The sequence below is a fragment of the Rhinichthys klamathensis genome, unplaced genomic scaffold (assembly GCF_029890125.1).
Source record: "Rhinichthys klamathensis goyatoka isolate OS25496 unplaced genomic scaffold, OSU_Roscu_1.1 h1tg000152l_1, whole genome shotgun sequence".
Taxonomy (NCBI): Eukaryota; Metazoa; Chordata; class Actinopteri; order Cypriniformes; family Leuciscidae; genus Rhinichthys; species Rhinichthys klamathensis.
In genome coordinates, this window is record NW_026606687.1 from 168,566 (window position 1) to 189,372 (window position 20,807).

The 20,807-nt window shown below is 38.8% G+C and overlaps 1 protein-coding gene across 7 annotated transcripts; it reads right to left on the reverse strand.

Annotated features, from left to right (window-relative positions):
* Positions 1-105: 105 nt before the first annotated feature.
* phf20l1 (PHD finger protein 20 like 1) lies at positions 106-20,425 on the reverse strand. 7 transcript variants are annotated; one of them, XM_056258431.1, is made up of 24 exons: positions 20,306-20,425; positions 19,208-19,341; positions 18,471-18,633; positions 18,139-18,234; positions 17,108-17,192; positions 16,766-16,854; positions 16,095-16,272; positions 10,620-10,895; positions 10,069-10,133; positions 9,760-9,985; positions 9,524-9,658; positions 8,803-8,997; positions 8,532-8,591; positions 8,120-8,410; positions 7,847-8,029; positions 7,690-7,746; positions 7,498-7,599; positions 7,139-7,279; positions 6,759-6,943; positions 6,451-6,550; positions 3,916-4,111; positions 3,297-3,540; positions 3,039-3,204; positions 106-1,448 (listed from the first exon to the last, which is right to left on the reverse strand). In XM_056258431.1, the coding sequence occupies exons 2-24, from the start codon at positions 19,288-19,290 to the stop codon at positions 1,306-1,308; spliced, it is 3,459 nt and encodes a 1,152-aa protein (XP_056114406.1). In that variant the 5' UTR covers positions 19,291-19,341; positions 20,306-20,425; the 3' UTR covers positions 106-1,305. The 7 variants fall into 7 exon arrangements, with proteins under 7 accessions (XP_056114406.1, XP_056114405.1, XP_056114407.1 ...); XM_056258430.1 differs by having other exon boundaries at positions 16,095-16,269; positions 18,465-18,633; XM_056258432.1 differs by having other exon boundaries at positions 8,803-8,979; positions 18,465-18,633.
* Positions 20,426-20,807: the final 382 nt, after the last annotated feature.

The following is a 20,807-nucleotide window of genomic DNA, read 5'->3' on the forward strand; positions in this document are numbered from 1 at the left end:
ATCTTCCTTTTTGCCATTTCTGTTAAGAGAACTCAAATTCACACATGATACAGACGGTATATAAGGCAGAGTAAATTTATCTTGAATCAAGATACACAAAAAATGTTGAGAATATTTTTTTAATGAAGTTGTACATACAGATAATTACATCGGGTCTTTAAATAAACTCTTTAAATGTACAGCTGGTATTTTCATCAAAAGAAACTTCAAGTTTTAAATCTAAGTTCTAAAACACTCTTTGTACAGATTAATAGAAATTGAGATTAAACAGGCATTTTCAAGTATCATCCTTTTATGCCTTAGTTTTTTGTTGTTTTTCTTTACAGTTATAAAAACTGTATTTTACATTTTTCAAAAACAAAACAAAAAATGAACTAAATGGATTTAATTATATGCATTTACATCAATCTCAGGATTAGCTTACTTTACGGTAGATACTCTCAAAGTATCAACATGATAAACGGGCCCTAGTAAGAAAAGTCACCCATCTCTGGACGTCCACGTATCGATTAGCTTGTTTTCTTGTGAATCACTACAGCATCCATTAAAACTGCAGAGAAACATGCTAAAGTATTAGACGAGTTGTTGTAAGAAAACTATCTAGGTGTTGTTCTAATGAATTTGTTGGCATTGTGAACCTTTAGTGCCAGTGTATCAGACGGCTAAACCCAATCCTGGCCTAAAATGCAACATTAATTTCAAAAACGTGAACTGTGCGTTTCTGAGCAACCAGATCACAGTGGTCTGTTTTCTTGGCACTTCAAAGTGACTTTTTAAGTGGCGAAAACCTTTATGATCTGATTTTTTTTTTTTACATCAAACGCTAATGAACTCTTAAACAGTATGCTATCAGTGACCCACTTAAGTCAAGTTCATATTTCCTTAAGAAATCTCACCTCACAGAGTGGAAATAGTTAAAATTTACTTTTGGGGTCTAACTGATGCAAAAAAGGCTAAAACTTAAATCTGTGTGTGGTGTTGTGACCTCTTCAGTTTTTTTTAAGATAACGTTCCCTTCTGTTAACATGTGAAAGAATTATTCTGCTATAGTGATCTCTTCCTATTTTTGAGAACAACATCTTTAAGCAGATATGTGGTTTAGACTCAGCACGAATACACTGACATGTTCCTGTTTCACACATTAAGTGTGAATTTTCCTTATCTTACACTTGAAGATGGCCAACGATTTACTTCACAGAGTGGGCACCTACTGAACAGTGTTGAATACACCTTCTTCAGTAGTAGAGTTGTGTGCGAAGAAACGGTTATGGTGTTAGCTCAAAACACACACTATAAATGTGTGCATCACACAGAGCAGAGGGTGCTCATCTGCTGCACTTTTCCCAGGTCCGTCAGAAGCTGTTTGATGCGGCACTTAAGTTGTGGGAGTCTGGCGAGGGGATCAGGGGGCTCCAATTCACCTGTGAAGTCCAACCAACTCTCCAGCACTTCACACAGAAAGGGAGAAAGATAATGAAACCTTAACAAAATATCAAAAACAATTCTTTTGAAAATTAATGTTTTAGATTAGATTTTGTAAATGACGTTTAAAAACGAATATATTCAATTTCCTTAGTCTTTCATTATTGTGAGCAGGTGGCCCAGGCATGAAATAACAGGTGCAGTTTATTGTACAACTAAAATTAAAATAAAAAAAACACCCCAAAACAAAGGAAATAAAAAAACAAATTCAGTGCAAACTTGGGACTTTCAACTATAAATAAGGCTAAAATAACCTATGGGTGAAAAAAAAAAATTACAGAAACTGTTATTCATGTTGAAAGTGGCAAAAATGATGAATTGGTCAACCTCTAGTCCTCAGAGCAGTTAAAAGGGTCATATGATGCTTTGTAATGTTTTCTTTTGCTTTTAGTGTGTAATGTATCTATTTGTGCATGTATATGATCTGGAAAAAAGTTACAACGCTTAGTCTCCTACAAAGGGATTTTATTCTATCTAACAGAAAACACTGCTCCAGATCAAAGTCCAGATATTACATCCTCAAACGGCTGTGTCAAAATGTGAAATATTAGCATAATGCCCAGCCAAAGGCATATACAAAGAAAGAAGGTGACACTTCAGTGAATTTGACTGTTGTCGTCATGTCGCGGAGACACTGTGTTAGAAAACCGCTTTGTTTGGCCTTCTGAAAATGGATGAAATTAGGAATCAGAGGTGACGATTTATTTATAAACCTGTTCCTGAGCAATAGGCTACAACCCAAAAGTTTTCTTGTGCAAAGAAAGATTTCTCTGTACAAATTTTACAGAGAAGTGTACTATGAGAGTACAATGCCAGCCATATTACAAAGACTGCTAACAACCAGTAGGAGACGGGTCATGCTAAAGATGGACGCAAAGAAGAGAACACAGCAGAGCAAATACTGCACCAGGCACAGCAAGCTCACTGTTCGCAACGCTCGGAATATAGGAAGAAAAACATAAATATTCAAATTGGGGCTGGGGATTTATATGAATGTCTCTAAAGATAACTGACTGTCTTCAGAAAAGTTAATTCAAATGCAGTGGTTGCCTCTAATTTCAAATGGATAAGATTTTTTTTTTTTGTTTAAGGCCAGTTTGCCTGTTATAGAGCAAAGAAAAAAAAATGGCTACCGGTTTGGAACTGGCCAATTTGTCTGTAAAAAAATTAAATAAAAAAATTAAATAAATAAAAAACATATTGGTGCATCACTCCAATAAATAAAATAATGAACTTATTGAAAATAGCATTATATGACCCCTTTAAACATGCAGGCTTTCTGAGGTAATGCCATTGTCATTGATAGTAGTTTAGTGGTTAGGACTCAAGGTAATCAAAAGGTTGCTGGTTAAATCTTCACAAAGGCTGAATCATCACCCATCACTACTGTACTCATGAGCCCGAAACTTAAGACCCAAATATATAAGCTAAATAAGCTCACGGTGGCAATCTACGCCGACACCGCAGAACCAAATTCAACCAACCCTGATCATGTGTTGACAAATATTGCACCAAATATGGGAAATGCCTACATTTCCCATATTTCTCACCCTTACCATCAAGCTCTTTCTCAATGAGGTCCATGCGGCCAGACAGCTGGTTCTGAATGTCCTCTATGTGTGTAAGCAGGTTCATCTGCCACTGCAGGCAGTTCCTGGCCTGTTCCATGGAGCCCAGGCTGCTTTCATTCACACAGCCGGACAGAGCAATGGCACTGTTCACCTACACAAACCATAAACACAGCATTGATTTCAAACTCTGTATCCTTTCACCTACCTTGAACCAGATCTGAGTTTTTAATGCTCTTTGGTTACCTCTTCTTCCTTTAGGTTAAACTGAGCGGCTGTATGTATCCCCTGTTCATCCCTTGCGTGCTCGAGGCCTGTACCGGGAGGTTTCTGGTAGCTGTGCTCGCTGGTAATATAAGTTTCAGGGTTTGAGTTCTGGTTGAGGTGCTCTTTGAAATGTAGGCAGTCCGGAACCCCACCCATAGGCTGGTCCTCATCAGAGTTCACCCAAGACCGAGCCCACAAGTGCAAACTTGGGTTATGCTTGTTCCTGAAAAAAATGTGATAAGCATATTATTGTTCCCACATCTTTTCTTCTACAGTTGTATATCAGATCAATTTAAAGCCTGACAGCACTGGAAAAACATGCCTAAAAAATGTAAACTTTTCTCTTCCGGTTTCACAGACAAGGCTTAAGCTAGTCCCAGACTAAAATCCCTGTTTGAGCTGTTACTGAAAGTAACTTACAAGTAACCCTGTCTGTGAAACCAGGCCATAAACTTCAAAGCACAACCAATCCATCTTTTCAAGCAATTCCTTTTGATAATTATTATGGTAATTAAACACTATTGTGGTAGTTTATTTCCACAATTTCTCCTAAATTAAAGATGTTGGTAGGCTTCTGGGAAGGCAAAGAGGCTCTTACTGTAATATATCCATCTTCAGCTGAAGGCCATTAAGCAAGTTTTTAACACTGTAAACATCAGCCAGCAGCTGGTGAGTGGACACAATTTTCTTGGCGTTCTGATGCGAGTAGTTTTCTGAGAGGAAGGACAGGCCATACATGTGGCCCTTTTGGAGCCAGTCTTTATCATGACGGTATTTAGCACTCCACCTCTGACCTGAGAAAAGTAAACATTTCAGTGACAACTCTGGAGTGACTTCAGTTTTATATTTCCTAGGGCTGGGTATTGACAACTTTTACGATTCGATTGGATTTAGAAGCTCAAGCTTTCAATTCAAATCGATTCAATATTGATTCCTTTGGATAAACATCTGTGTTCTGGCATGCCACATTAAAGAGCACCAAATTGGTATTTACTGCTTGAATTTCATATTAAAATTGACAGATTTTGAAAGCTGACAGTAACAAAGCTTATTGCAAGTTATTGTATGGGAGGCATGCTACAAAATTTTGCATAGATAGACCAAAGGACTGATGCTTGTGATTTAAGAATCGATAACAAAATCGATATTCAAAATATAGCTGCATTCCGCAATTAAGAGGCCAAGCACAAAGCAGACACGTCAAGTCATGACTGCATACCTGGGAGCATCAGATCAGCTGCAACAACGAGCAATTAAAAGGCTATAAGATGATTTTAGGCAAAATGTCTGAAAATCAAATACAATCACTAGTAATGTGATTTAAAGGTTTATCACTTTCAATCAATAGGTGGCGCTGTTACGAATTTGATGTGGTGTGGTCAGAGTAGGGTGACAATGATGCATACAAAGTTTGGTTTTAATGCGCCAAAGCATTGCAGAGAAGAGATACAGCATTAGTCATTTTTGGCACCATGCCTCAACTTTGTTGATGTGGTATATGAAAACGATTTCACCTATCGACAAGAAATCCATAACTTTTTGACGGCACAGTCTGAAGATGATCTGACTTGGATTTGGTGAAAATCAGACAAACGTTCTAAGAGGAGTTAAAAAAAGTATGTTTTTAAAGAAAAACAATGGCGGACAGAAAGTTAGGCCAACTATGGCTAAATTGGTATCTATGTACTCGGCACTAAGAATCTGCTGAGTTGAGTTTCATTACAATAGGCTAATTTAATCAATTTATTAGCATTTTTGGAAATTTCATTTTCGAAATTTTTTTAGTACTGTCAGGACATGGTACCGAAGACACATACTGAGTTTCGTAACGATATGCCAATGCGTTTGTAAAATATAGCATTTTTTGACAAAATCCAAAATGGCAGTAGGGTTGCCGCAGTGAGGAAAATTTCCCACCGGTTAATCGACGTGTCACAACACCGATAATGCTGGTGTCACCGTGGGGGGAGGGGATGCGGGGGGGTTGGGGGGGGGAGGGGGTTAAATAGCTTTTAAATGCGTGCGCGTTATACTTTCACTTTCGAAATAAGCGTCAATTGGCAATTCAGCGTCAATTGCTTGAATGGACAAAAAAACAACAACTCGGCTCGCTGATAATAAAACTTTTATTTATAGACAGAACTTTTATTAGCATAACGAACGAATAAAAATAACCCCATGCATAGGCTGAAAATCGTCAAACTGTGGGCCCAAACAAATAAGAACCATAAAACGTTTATTAACGAATAAGAAAATAAAACAGGCCTAAATAAATTACACATTCCGCCATTATCTTGCTTTTCTGTAATTTGACTCGTTCTCATCTCCACACGTGCTAAATGGAATCCTGATGCTTGCTGATCTGTGACGTGACTGGCTCTTGGCACGCACTGCGCAGTTCAGTTTTTAAATATAATGTATGCTCTCTTCTGAACTAAATAATTGATAATTATTATTTTTAATTAATTCAAATAAATATTTTAGCAAAAACGAATACTTTAAAAAAGTCAAGACATCGCGGTGTCACGGTGGGAAAGTGATGTCACCGGTGATGGGGCTTAAAACCGGTAACACCGTCAACACAGTCTATCGCGGCAAGCCTAAATGGCAGACGCCCAAAATAGCTCCTGGCACTGTGCCAATACTGTGAAGGTAGCCTCAGGTCATGCATGTCATAACACACCAATTTTGGTCAGAATGCGCTAAAGCGTTGCGGAGATATAGCCTCACATTCATTTTGGCAGGCACTTCGTCTAATTAGTTTGTGCATTATTCGAGAACTATCAACTTGAATTCCAGAACTTTTTGTCGGCATGGTCTGTGGATGATCTGGTTTAATTTTCATGAAAATCGGAGCAACGGCCTTGGTGGAGTTCGACAAAGTAGGTTTTTTGGAAAATTCAAAATGGCATCATGAGAATAGATTAAAATTGAGATATTGTATTTTTAATATTTTTTTTAATATATTTTTAACCCAGCCCTAGTATTTACATTAACATTCAAGAAACAGACATTAGACATCTGTAGTAAGCAGAATACAAAACTATATAACTGTAGTTAGTTACTATAGTAGAGTATAAAACTATAACATCCTGCTGACCCTTTGTGTGTGGTTTTGTTGCATGGTTGTTACCTGGTGGGTCCCGACAGATGTAACAGATGTATTGATCGGGTATGCTATCTTCCAAAAGCCCCATACACACACTGTGCTGCCAGCACATACACTCCTCACACTGTACAGAGAAAAATATACCTATTACCAGAAACTATTATGTGCATTATGTGCATTATATACTATTATATAACTACAACAGATTCAGAACAAACACAACAAAAAGCCACGCAGAACCATTTCAGCACACTTAAGAGGTCTCTTGCATGAAACTGTTGTTAGAGACAGAATAAAACTTATTGAAGAGCCATTGCTAAAAGTAATCCTACCTGAATCATGAAGCCGTTTTCTTCATCCATCTCACAGATGCAGCGAACAATTTCATCTGCACCAACTTCATCCTCATCCTGGAAGTCCTCCATAGTGATCGAGTCTAGATCCTGGTTATACTCATCTCCACTGAACAGCAAACTCTCAGTGGTTGAATCTTCCAGGAAGTCGATGTCTGACAGGTCTGAAATAGGAAAAAGAATTAGGACATGAAATAAGCCTCAACATCCCAGTACAACACTGATATCATATTCATGTTGAATACAATCTATTTTAATTACAGAACACAAAAAAAATGTAATAGCTGAAAGCTATAACTGAAATGAGGCCATTATTGGAAAGTGGCTACAAATGGCTGCAAATCGGTAAGAGGACTTACTCTCCCCGGTGAGGTCAACAGACAGTATGGCACGAGGGTATTGGAAGGTGCTGTGCTTGAAGGCACTAGAAGAAGAACGATGTAGTGGGGAAGACGGTCTTTCCAAGTAAGACAATGACATCTCATCCAGGTCTGCGTAACCTTAGCAGAAAGATGAGAACAATATGACCCTCTCATTTCATAACGGCGACTCGTTATGGACTGAACAAGATGGCTAGAACTAATGAGGCAATTTAAGACAAATTAAAGTCACAAATTAATGAATTATAAAAGTCAATTTAATTTAAAAGTTATATTATTTGTAAAACTTGTAAGTACATAGATCTCTGAACCTGAGGCAAACTCAAAACTTAACTTACAGTGCAGTTTTGATTTCTTCTTCTTTTTTTTCTTTTTCTTCTGTTTAATTCGGAAAAGGTCCTTATCTTTCCTGTCCCTCCTGTCTTTATCCCTCTTTTTCGCTACAGCAGAGAACGAAATAAGAGATATGAGGACTGGTTTATAAATGTGAAATTGAAAAAAATAAAAAATAAAAATAAAAATAAACTCACCAAACAATTGACATTTATCCTCCAGTTTGAATTTCCGTTCTGTCTTTATACAAAGCCCTGAAGAAGAAAAAAAACATCCATAAGATGCACAGTTAAAGAAAATGGAATAAAGGAAGAACTCCATTCATGAACTTTAAAATCTGCTGAATTAGCTCACCATCTAGGTGCTTGTCCTTCTTGAGAATCTTGTCATGGAGGTTATCAAAGGTTGGAGGAGGCAGGGAGACCTCCGTACTGTCTGAACTGACAGAGGCGGAGGAACGTTTCTTCTTACAGAACTTAGGAGGCCTCACACAGCCAGCGCTGTCCATTTGAAGCATGAAGCCCTGAGAGGATAGAGCTAGGACACAAAATAAAAGAACAGAACTCTCATTAATTCAGTTTGATTGTGTAACTGTAAATGTAATAGCCATTTGATTGATGAACTTACAGGAAGAAGTAGAGACGGTCCTGCGTCTCTTGTTATCTGGGATATCTGACAAGGTGCTTGTAGGCATGGAAGCAGATGTGGCCCTGGTGCGGCCCACCCTGTCTGGTGAGCAGACCTCGCTATCCATTTCTTTCTCAGTGTTATGATAGTACTTCAGGTGATAGTCCAGCAGCTTTGCTTTCCGGAATGCTTTAGAGCATCCAGGGACTTTACATTTGAATTTATTATGGTCCAGGTCTATTAGAGACTCATTGGGAGCAGTGGGGTCATCAGACTTCTTGCTGTTTATAACTTAGGAGGAAGGAGAAAGTTAGATAAAAACTTTTTTTTTTTTAATTTGTATTACATACATACAGACACTAGATAGAAAGTATCTGAATGAAGTGAGTGGGAGACAGGTGATGATTCATACTTGGCTCTCTGGCATGTTTGTTGGCTTTAGGAGTCCTGTAAGGAACTTTCTGACTTGCAGCTAGACATAAAATGAGAAGATAATGAATAGTTTTTAAATATCACAAAGTCCAAGTAGCATTACACAATTTAAAATCTACTGTTGATATTTTCTAAATATCCTGGTTAGTCACTTTGCGGTTTACTATATCCTCAAAACCAAGTGTCCTTTAAAAGCTTCATGGAGAAACATAATAAAGACATTCAATGCTTTGGTTACATGGCCAACCTACCTGTCACTACAGAAGGTGAGTTCTCTTCAAGTGTTGTTTGATTATTGGGCAACATGTCTGTCATCTTGTCCTTCTCAGTGATTGGTGACTGAACACTGCCAGTGGGAGGAGCTGTGGATGGGCTTCCTGAAACTGGCTTTTGTGAAGAAGCTTCTGTTTTAACTGCAGTGCTGCTGTCTTCTTCAAAAGAGAGTGCTTTAAAATGCAAGATTTACACAGGTCAATCATAGATAATTATGAAATTTCATAACAGACAATTCTAGAGTGGCACAATTGAAAAACAGCATGTTTAAAAAAATGCTCAAAAGTTTGGGGTCAGTATGATTTATTGATATGATTTATATAATCCTATTAAATTGATCAAAAGTGACAGTAAGGACATTTATAATGAACATGAAAGAAACCTGATTAAAAAAAATTATCAGTTTCCACAAAAAAATTAAGCAGCACAACTGTTTTAACACCAAATCAGAATATTAGAATGATTTCTGAAGGATCACGTGACACTTAAACCTGGAGTAATGATGCTGAAAATTCAGCTTTGCCATCCCAAAAATCAATTACATTTTAAAACATTATTTTTTTTTTTTAAATAAATCTCCTTTTTAAATAGACACTCCTTTCAAAAACATTTGAAAAATCTTACCGACCCCAAAGTTTTGAACACTGTATTTTTAGTGCTTTATTATGCCATAAGCTCTGCATAGTTTGCGTCTCTCACCAGGTTTCTGAGAGCCATCTGGGGGAGGAGGTTGAATGAAGGAATCCCTCATGTGTGGTGAAGAGGGGTAAGCCTGGTCAGAGCTTGTCGCTAGACGCTGAGACCGTCTCCTTCTCTGGGGGGAGTTGGGAGGGGCTATGCAGAAACAGACATGCATATTATTATCATCATCAAGTCTGTTATAATTGCTGACAGTAGAACATATAAACATTACTACTGCTCTCTGGCTGACCCACCAGTGTGTGTGCTGTCTGGAAGGGTGTGTGTCGAAATGGATGAAGGACTGGGTTCGGGGGCTGCGGTTGTGTTCTGACTGCTAGAGGTGGACTCTCCCGAGTCGTGTTTAAGTCTTCTTGAGCGAGACTTGCACAGGGATGGGCTAGAGAGGGATGCTGGGGTTCTTTGGGCACTGACAGACTGGGATTTCTCTTCAACTGGACTAGCCTCTGCACCTGACACTTTCTGAGGGGTGGAGAAGTAAACATGACACAGTGTGTACTAAAGTGATCATCGTGTTGATAACAGTATGTCAGTTTCATCTATACCTGCTGTGATGTTACTGGAAACTCTTTTGACTCTGCTTTGCATTCAGACTCAGTGTCAGCACATCCTTGATGATTAGAAACGAAAAGCACACTTAAAACATCTTAATCAGTATCACAGTTTATTTAGGAAATATAGAAGCCATGATTGTAGCATCAACTTTTTTCTCAAAGCCAAGCACAGCAAAAACAGCAGAACAAACTGTAAGCTGTCAGTCAAATTAACTTAACTTGTGTGATACATGCTTGATCAGCACACTTTTGTTGACTTGCGCAGTTTATCATCACACTTTAATAGTATTTATAGCTACTAACTTAAACAAGCTGTGTTACTATGAGGAATGCTTAGCTCAAAATGTAGATCTGTATGCAGGTGCAAGGTACTTTAAATGAAATACATACACCTCTCACGCTTTTGCACAAGTGCCAGCGATTACACATTTGCACGCGTGTAGGTTGACTGCATGGTAAGATATTAGCTAGAAACTATTTCTTGTCATAAACTAGTAGAAACTAAGCCTTGTTGTGGGAAGTTACTCTCTGCTAATGTTTACCTGTCCCTTTGCTGAGACGAGTCCTTTTACTGCTACACGAGTTGCCTTGTCTTTTGCTCCTCCTCTTTGCTGTAGCTGATTCAAGCTCCTCAACAACCGGCTTACTGTCCTCCTCAATAGCCGGCTTACTGTCCTCCTTAATAGCCGGCTTACTGTCCTCCTCAATAGCCGGCTTACTGTCCTCCTCAATAACTGGCTTACTGTCCTCCTCAATAGCCGGCTTATTGTCCTCCTCAATAGCTGGCTTACTGTCCTCCTCTTCTGAGTCTAGGTCTGCTGTGTAAACAAGGAAATAGACATATGGTTGTGTTAAGTTTAAGACATGTTAAGTTTAAGACATTAAAAAATGTGTTCATGCACATTATACCTCTGTGCTGAATATTGTTTAATATTTCACATGACGTTTTACCGGGAATAAAAATGGGACTCATATTATGAAGTTCCCGGAAGTGCGGTGGTGTGGTTGTTCGAGCACGAACGGTGTGGTGTAACGTTTTGGTGTTGACGAATAAACGGATGATCGATTCTGAAGTGTATCTTTTTGTATAACATTGGTAGCAGAGGATGGTTAGCAACTACAGAGTACCACCAACATTTGATGAAGGAAAACCATATGAAAGTTGGAAGAATGAAGTCGCAATTTGGACCAGGGTTACGGAGCTCGAAAAAAAGAAACAGGCACTTGCTGTGGCTTTGGCGCTGTCGGGAAGAGCGAGAGAAACGGCAATGGAAATACCGGTAGATGATTTGAATAAGGACACTGGCATGGACACTTTACTTGTGAAACTCGATGATTTGTTTCTCAAAGAAGAAAAGGACCAAGTTTATGAGGCGTACTCGAGTTTTGACCGGATTATGAAAGATAGCGCTGTTTCCATGACAGACTATATAATTGATTTTGAACAGCGGTACTCGCGGATGCGTAAATATAAGATGGAGCTTCCCGATGCAGTGTTAGCATTCAAACTGCTCGACACCGCGTGCTTAGAAGTGAAAGACCGACAGTTAGCTCTGACAGCATGTACAGATTTGAATTTTGCTTTAATGAAGTCAGCACTGAAGAGGATTTTCGGAGGAAAGTCTGCTTCTACAGTGGGGATTAATCAGGAAACAGCATATGTAACGGAACAAAGACGACAAAGGAGCAAGCCATGGTCGCAAAATGTTCAGCAAAAGACACCACTGCCTGGTACTAACCCTCTGGACAGGTATGGACGCAGATCAAAATGTGCTGTTTGTCAAAGCACGTTCCACTGGGCCAAAGACTGTCCACACAGAGGTGAGCAAGTCAAACTGACTGAAGATTGTAAAATAGATGATATAGAGGAGTGCAACATTACTCTGTATACAAAAGAGTCGCCCACTGAAGCAGAAATATTTATGACAGAGTGTTTCGGCTCAGCAATAATAGACACTGCATGCACACGGACTGTGTGTGGACAGGAATGGATAAATAGCTACATCGCTGAACTAAGCCAAAACGAGATAAAAGACCTGAGGAAGACAGAAACACACAGTCACAGACCCTTTAAGTTTGGTGATGGAAAAGTGGTCTATTCCAACAGAAAGTTGAAAATTCCTGCAAAGATTGGACAAACTAAGTGTCATATTGAAACTGAAGTTGTGCCAGCGAAGATTCCACTACTCTTGAGCAAGGCATCCATGAAAAGAGCTGGGACAGTGCTGGATATGGAGAATGACAGTGCGGTGATGTTCAGTCAACCTGTAAAACTTGACTTTACAAGCTCTGGTCATTACTGCGTAAACATTATGGACAATGAAAAGAGAAACATTCAAGGTGATGACTGTGTCTTGGTAGCTGTTGAAGATGTCTCACTAACGGAACAAAAGAATGAGGATGTACAAAGTCAGTGTGATGAGGAAATACTGACAATCTCAGAAAAAATTAGCTCAGCAGAAAAACACAAAATCCTGATGAAGCTTCACAGACAATTTGGTCATGCTTCTGCTGATAGACTGCAGAGACTTCTTACCAGCTCAGGCAATAAAGATGCAGAATGTAGTGTCATTCTGGAAAAAATTGTGAGTGAATGTGAAACGTGTCAAAGATACAGTAAGACCAAACCAAAGCCTGCTGTTGGCCTACCACTGGCAACTCAGTACAATGAAACTGTTGCAGTAGATCTGCATGAACTTGAACCAGGTGTGTGGTATCTCCACATCATTGACCAGTTCACAAGGTTTAGTGCAGGCAGCATACTGACCACGAAAAGGTCTTCTGAAATAGTGAAACACTTTGTCCATGTCTGGATAAGTGTACATGGTCCACCTCAGAAACTGTTTAGTGACAATGGGGGAGAATTTAACAATGATGAGGTTAGAGACATGGCAGAAAACTTCAACATAGAAATAAAGACAACAGCAGCATACAGCCCGTGGAGCAATGGACTTATAGAGCGACACAACCAAACACTTACAGAGATTATAATGAAAGTGAAGACGAGTAACGGCTGTGACTGGGACACTGCATTGGACTGGGCTCTTATGGCAAAGAACACCATGCAAAATGTCCATGGCTACAGTTCTCATCAGTTGGTGTTTGGACAGAATCCCAACCTGCCCTCTGTTTTAACCGACAAGCCCCCAGCTTTAGAGGGCACCACGAAAAGTGAGTGGGTGGCAAAACACATCTCTGCTTTACATGCATCAAGAAAGGCGTTCACTGAAGCAGAATGCTCAGAAAGAATACGGAGAGCACTGCGTAAACAACTGCGTAACACAGATGAAGCATATAAAATGGGTGACAAAGTGTACTACAAGAGAGTTGATTGTCCAAAGTGGAAAGGACCAGGAGTTGTCATTGGCCAGGATGGTGCAGTGGTGTTTGTCAGACATGGAGGAACCTGCATTAGGGTACACTACCTCAGACTAAGAAAAGTAAACACAGACAGCAGAGATCAACATGTCGATAAGGATGATGCTGAAATTGACACAAACAATGTGCATAGACAGGAGATGACAGGAGATGCTGTCAACAACACAGAGGGAACAGAAACTGTAAGCGAAATGCAGCAGAGTTCGGTGCAAATTGAGCACACAGGGGCATCCACTATGGAGCAGAATGTAGCAGCACAACACACAAGTGACGACATGGGGACACAAAGTGATACAGAGCAGGGAACTGATGTCCGTCTAAAAACAGGGCAAGTTCTAAAATACAGAGACAGAGACAGTGGGTCTTTGCACACAGCAAAAGTATTAGGACGTGCAGGCAAAGCTACTGGCAAATATAAAAACTGGTACAATCTTCTGCTCATAGAACCCACAAATGTTGCAGGCAGTAAAGATTCAGTTGACATATCATGTTTAGAGTGTCTTCAAATAGAACCTGCTGTTACTGATGTTAGTGTCACTAATGTTAGTGAGGACGTATTGGTAACAAAAGATCTATCCTTTGACCAAGCCAAACAAGATGAGATGAAGAGTTGGAGAGATAACAGTGTGTTTGAGGAAGTTCAGGATGAGGGACAAAAGTGCATCTCAACCAGATGGGTGTGCACCCTCAAGGAAACACTAACTGGACTAGTACCGAAAGCACGGTTGGTGGCCAGAGGTTTTGAGGAGTTAAATGTGTTAGAGCTACAAAAGGATTCACCCACATGTGCTTCAGAGTCTCTTCGACTGCTGGTGGCAGTTATTTGTCAAAGACAGTGGACACTTCATTCCATGGATATAAAATCTGCATTTCTGCAGGGAATAGAACTGTCACGTGACATCTACATCAGGCCTCCCCCTGAGGCTAACTGTGAGGGAGCATTATGGAAGCTCAAAAAGTGTGTATATGGTTTGGCAGATGCTTCATTGTACTGGTACAATAGAGTGAAAGACATAGTACTGAAAGCAGGAGGAAAAATGTCCAAGGTTGATCCAGCTGTTTTTTATTGGCTAGATCAGGACTGCACTGTAACTGGGGTGCTTGCCTGTCATGTGGATGACTTCATATGGGGGGGCACGCAAAGTTTCTCCACAACTGTGATACCACACCTTCGATCTGTTTTTCAAGTTGGACGTGAGGAACATGATCACTTCTGTTATGTGGGAATAGATTTTGTGACTGTTGACGGAAAAGTACAAATTCACCAGGAAAACTACATTCAACACATGCAGCCCATACATATGGATCCTTCACGAGCTGTGGAACAAGACTCATCTCTCTGTGAGGAGGAAAAGGATCAGCTCAGGTCCAAAATAGGCCAAATTCTCTGGGTGGCAAGGCAGAGCAGGCCAGATGTCATATTTGATGCTAGCAATTTGACATCAAACATAAAAAATGCAACTGTGCAGACAATCCATGAAGCAAACCGGATAGTGTGCAAACTTAAGTCCAAGAAGGTCATTCTAAACTTCCAACACTTGGGGAGAGACAGTGCTCTTAAGATAATTGTGTTCAGTGATGCTTCGTTTGGAAATCTTTCAGATGGAGGTACCCAAGGAGGGCACCTGATTCTTCTAATGGGAGAAAATGGAAAATTCTCACCACTGTCATGGCAATCAAAGAGAGTCAAAAGGATTGTGCGGAGCACACTTGCTGGTGAAACATTGGCGATGTCTGATGGAATTGACAATTCTATCTTTCTGTCCACACTGTTCTCAGAACTAACTACTGGTGATGCTGAACATGCTCCACCAATAATCTGTGTCACAGACAATCATTCGCTTGCTGATGCACTTAAGTCCACAAAGTCAGTCTCTGAGAAAAGACTCCGCCTGGAGATAAGTAGTATCAAAGAACTTGTCCAGACACAGAGAGTTGAGCGAGTACTGTGGTACAACACAAAAGAACAACTTGCGGACTGCCTTACCAAGAAGGGGGCATCAGCTTGTCAGTTACTCAAAGCACTGAGTGAAGGACAATGGAAACTGAATTAAAACAGTCTGTCTAAGAGTTGTGCTCGAGAGCTTGTTAAAATATACTAGGTTGTATTTTTGTTCAAGGAGGTTGTTGTTCAGTAGGCCTATGTCCTGTTAGTATACTGAATTGAAAGATTATTATTATTATTTTTTTTTTTTTTTTTTTTTTTAAAGAGTGGGAGTTTGTTAAGTTTAAGACATGTTAAGTTTAAGACATTAAAAAATGTGTTCATGCACATTATACCTCTGTGCTGAATATTGTTTAATATTTCACATGACGTTTTACCGGGAATAAAAATGGGACTCATATTATGAAGTTCCCGGAAGTGCGGTGGTGTGGTTGTTCGAGCACGAACGGTGTGGTGTAACGTTTTGGTGTTGACGAATAAACGGATGATCGATTCTGAAGTGTATCTTTTTGTATAACAGTTGATGTTGCTGCTCAAAATGAATGAAGTGTTGATTTAAGATCAGGCTCCAACCAAATGAAAAAGGTTTATGAAAGATATGTAAGTGAACACAGAGCAGTAGGCAAGAACTTCACCATAAAATGTCTAGAAACTACAATTCATTAGGCAAGACAAGTCCTAACAAATCACATACCAAGTTTCTCTGATTCACTATCATCATCATCGTCATCGTCATCCTCAAGCTCTTCATCTGAACGTTGTTCTCTCCTGTCCTCTCGGTCCTTGTTGCTGTTGGCACTGGTACGTGGTCTGTTCACTCCTTTATTCTTGGCTGCAGCTGAGGCAGCCTTCACCAGAGCGATCCAGTCCTGCTTGAACACAAACCAATACACTATCAGTCACATCTGACATGGTCAGGTCACAAATACACTTCTTGCCATGGCAAACGTAATAAAAACATTAAATTAAAATTAAAGAAGCTTTTTAAGCATTAATAATGTAGTAAAGGTAACTGAGGAGGTAGAATAAAGTGATTTGGCATCCCTGAGCTGCCTGACTGGCACAAAGATGCACTGTAAGCTGTGTAGACCAGCTGCTTGTCTTCAAATATTATTCACGATTGACATCATGCATTTTACCTTCTGAAAGAGAGGAAGAGGTCAAGGACAATGCTATAGATGGCCACACTGAAATATATGAACTACAAAGCATCATGCTTAGAATTGATTGTCATAGGTCATACAACAGTTATCTAGCAGTGTAGCAACGCATGTCCAAAACCATCTATTAAACTTCAGGAGAACCTATTTGTTAATTAAACAGAACTGATGAGGACTCTCTGTGAAATCACTTTAATAAACTTACTTGTCCTTTTGCATCTTCTGGCATGGACTTGATATGGATTCTTTTCACACAGCGAATGACTCCATCATAAAACTGTACAGTGTAAGTGCCTAAAGTACGAAATAATAACAGCAAATCAGTGCCTTTTTATATATCTGAGTCTTTCGATTTGATTCAAACAAACATTATTGTATGAAGGCATTACTGTGTAGGCATTCAGTTAAATCCTATGCTTTTCAAAATAGCATTTGAGAACACTTTTCCCTATGCATTTGAAAACCATTCAAATTTAACACCTTTTTGTATTGCATACTGACAGAAGAAGTATGTTTCTGCCCAGAAGGGTCAGAAAGATGACCTTACCTTCCTTGTTGATACTTTCAATCTTGGCAGGGTAGTAGCGGCAATCTGTCCATCGGGCAAGCACCTCCTCACCATCTCTCAATTCCTAAAGATGAAACAAAAACAGAATAGACATGCAATTAATTTGTCAACACACCAAGATAAATTCAGCCAAGCCTGTATTGAAGATATGGGATGCGCTGTGATCATAAAAGTGAATGGTTAGAGCAGAACAAACTGTGATGGACACAGAAAACCTCTGATTATTTCATGTAGTACCAGGCAAGCTGATAACAGTAGTTAAGCAACCACACAGATACTAGTGAAAATTAAATTCAAGAAAACCAAAGCTTCAACTGTATTTAAAGATTCTTAATTAAAATTCTAGCTCTAATATTTTTTTATGTCTATATATCAGAAAGGAACGCTTTCTCTAAAAAAATTTTTTTTTAAACACCATTCAAAAGATTGGGGTAAGTTTTTTTTTTATGTTGTTACAAAAAAATCTGTTATTTTCTATTCTATTCATCAAAGAATCCTAAAAAGGGTTCCAAAAAATATATTATGAAGCACATAGGTTGTCAACAAAAATAAGAAATTCTTCTTGAACACTGAATCAGCATATTAGAAATATTACTGAACAATCATGTGACACCGAAGACTGGAGTAATGGCTGCTAAAAATCAGCACAGGAATCAATTACATTTCAAAATATGTTAAAATGGAAAACAGATATTTTAAATGGCAATTCAATTTCAATAACGGTTTTTACTGTATTTGAATGAAATAAATGCAGCCTCAGTCAGCAAGAGACTTATTTCACTTTACAAAATCTTACCGACCCCAAACTTTTGAACAGTAGTGTAAGTGTAAGAACACCTCTTTAAATATAAGTCACAAAGGCCTGTTTATTTTTTCAAATGGATGATTGTTTGTGGACCAACAAAACATTAAAAGGTTTTGGCCATGTAGATGGAGGAAAAACCCAAACAATGATGGGACAAGCAGTTGAGAGAGCCAGATCAAGGTAGATGGGCAATTGAGGTATGTACTTGTCTCTGCTGAGGTAAGTCTTTTTGGTCCTCTGTGCTCTCTGTACTTCCAGGAAGCTCACGAAGGCGAGATGCTCTCATCTCGCTGAAACTCTCCTGGCAGAAATGTTTGTAAGACAAGAATTAATCAATCACTCATCTCATTAACAAATGAGTGGCTGAAAACTTCAATAATGTTAAGTTTAGCAGCTGAAAAACTTAATTTGGCACTATGAAGACATACTCTAACAGCCCACAAAGGACCCTGTATTTCTCATGCTTGCCAAGTCATCCTAGACAGTTCAGACCATAAATATATCTGACAAGAGGAAGTACTGCAAACATACAGACACCTCCTCTTCTTTTAGACCCTCTTTGCGGAGTGCCGGTCTCTCTAATGGCCGAAGTCTGTTGCTGTCCCAGAGAATCCATTCGTCGTACCTATGGCTCCAACGGTCAAAATGCACAAGCATCTTTCCCTCATCATAATCAATCTTCTCGATACGTGAAGGGTACCTGCGAAGACACCATTCAACAAAGATCAGATCATTGATGGATAACTTGAAAAACAACAAAAAGCACTGCAAATAACTAAAGCTTTAATAACCGTCCATTCAAGTACTCTTGAAAATGGAAACAAACTAGTCCTAAACAAAGAATTTCTTTATACTCTTATTTGTTTTAAATGAAACAAAAATATTAATCATGCAAGTATTTAAAAACCGTAACACTGCTCTTACACAAGGGTTTTTAATCTTTTAGACGCCCCTTAACCCATACTAATATAGTTTCTTGTATAAAGACATTTATAACATTTATATTTATATTATAAATGTTTAAAAATATAATCTGGAAAATATTTTGTTAATATTACTGCTATTGTTTTTTTAGTTCTAGACATTTAGAGCTATTTATTTTTTAAATAACTTATTTACTTATTTTAATTATTATTCACTCATTTATTTTATTTATTTCAGCCACAGCCGAGTCCCCAGACCCCAGTTTGAAAAAATATGTTCTAACATAAACAATATGCTAGCAGCAGTTATTGTATCACATTTTTAAACAAATCTTCCAAATGAATTCATACCATTTTTGCAGATAGTCCTGGGCCTCAACCCTGGCACCAACCTCATAAGAGATCCCTGGTCGATTTGGAGGTTTCTTGCTCATTTTGAGTGTACTCTTACCAGATCTTCCTCAAGACACAAATGCTCTTTCGTCCTGTGGACGGACATGTGAATGTAAAGAAATGATCTATGAGTCTATGTACAATCAGCTGAACTATATTGCATGGACAAATGCTTGACACATTTTCTTTACACTAACTTTAAATCAAAAAAGGCAAATCTTTCACTCCTAAATCATGTATTGCATTGGTAGTATTTGTAGATGTATCAATAAACTGCACGGTTTCACGTAAGCTGATTAAAGAAAACATGCTCAACTATTTTACCAGCTGGCAAAATGTGCCCTAAACCAGGCCTTTGATTGCCCTACTGCATTCTGGAACTCATATTAGGGATATTTTTCAAACGTTTGCACACTTAACGTTCACGAAATAGCATCACATGCAAACAACAGAAATCAAGCAAATATATATAATCAAAGTGTTTCTGGCTGGACAGTAGCTAACTGAGCTATCCAGCTACTATACTAACTTACTATAGTCCACTTATGATACCCTGGCGCACAAATTAAATCGCTATGTTAAAAAAATGGTTAACCTATACGGAAAACAGAACCCTCTAAAAGACCTAGATACAAATTTACAAGTGCAAAAAAATCCAATACAATAAGAGGGTAAATAACTCTTTTACCTGGATTATCATAGCTCGCTAATGCTAGGTATTGGCTAACGAGCTTCTTCTCAAATTTTCTGCTGCCCGAATATAATTGTCAAGATTTTTCCTTGAATAACTACACAACCCTTGAGCATTAATATTACACTTCAATATTTTAAAGATGAAACTCCGAGTCAAACCTCTCATTGTCCAGTTAGCACAGAAGAATTGGCCAAACAGCTAGCAGCTAATGCTGTAACGTTACCAGCTGACTAGCTAAACCGTTCCGAGGGGATAAAACTATGTGCAAAAAAAAAGAGAAAAAAATGACAAGCCAGTTTTTATCTTTGTTAAAACGACTCGAAGAGTGACAGTTGCTTTCTGGCGTCCGCTATACGTGTGACATATAGATTTACCTTAGCAAATTCATTGAGGGAATAGCAATTAATTCCTATAGTGTATTGTGATCATTCAAGCTCAGATACTTTTACCCAAACTGGACGTGGGCGCGCACGCACGCGACGCACAAAATGTCTGAAGGCACGCGCACCGCAGACTGACACGTGACCGATATTCCGACGCTTTGTGTTTGTTTGTTTTGTTTTTAAAGAGGCAGAACCCTACTAAATCGACCACCTCTAGTGTAGTGCTGTGTCAAATGTTTTTGTTTGGGTGCGTGTGTTAGATCTTCTGTTGTTGTGACTGCTGCTTTTTCTTTGAATCAAAGTATTCACATGAATTGAAAGGGGGACATTTTAAAACTTTTAAACTGTTGAAACAAAAACAGTTTTCTTTGTCAGTCTTCTTCATGTCTGTATTCTTTGTGCTCTCTTTTTGCTTTTGAGTTGTTGGGTGATGATAATAAATTATAGAGTAAGACGGGATAAGATTAGGCTAACACCCATC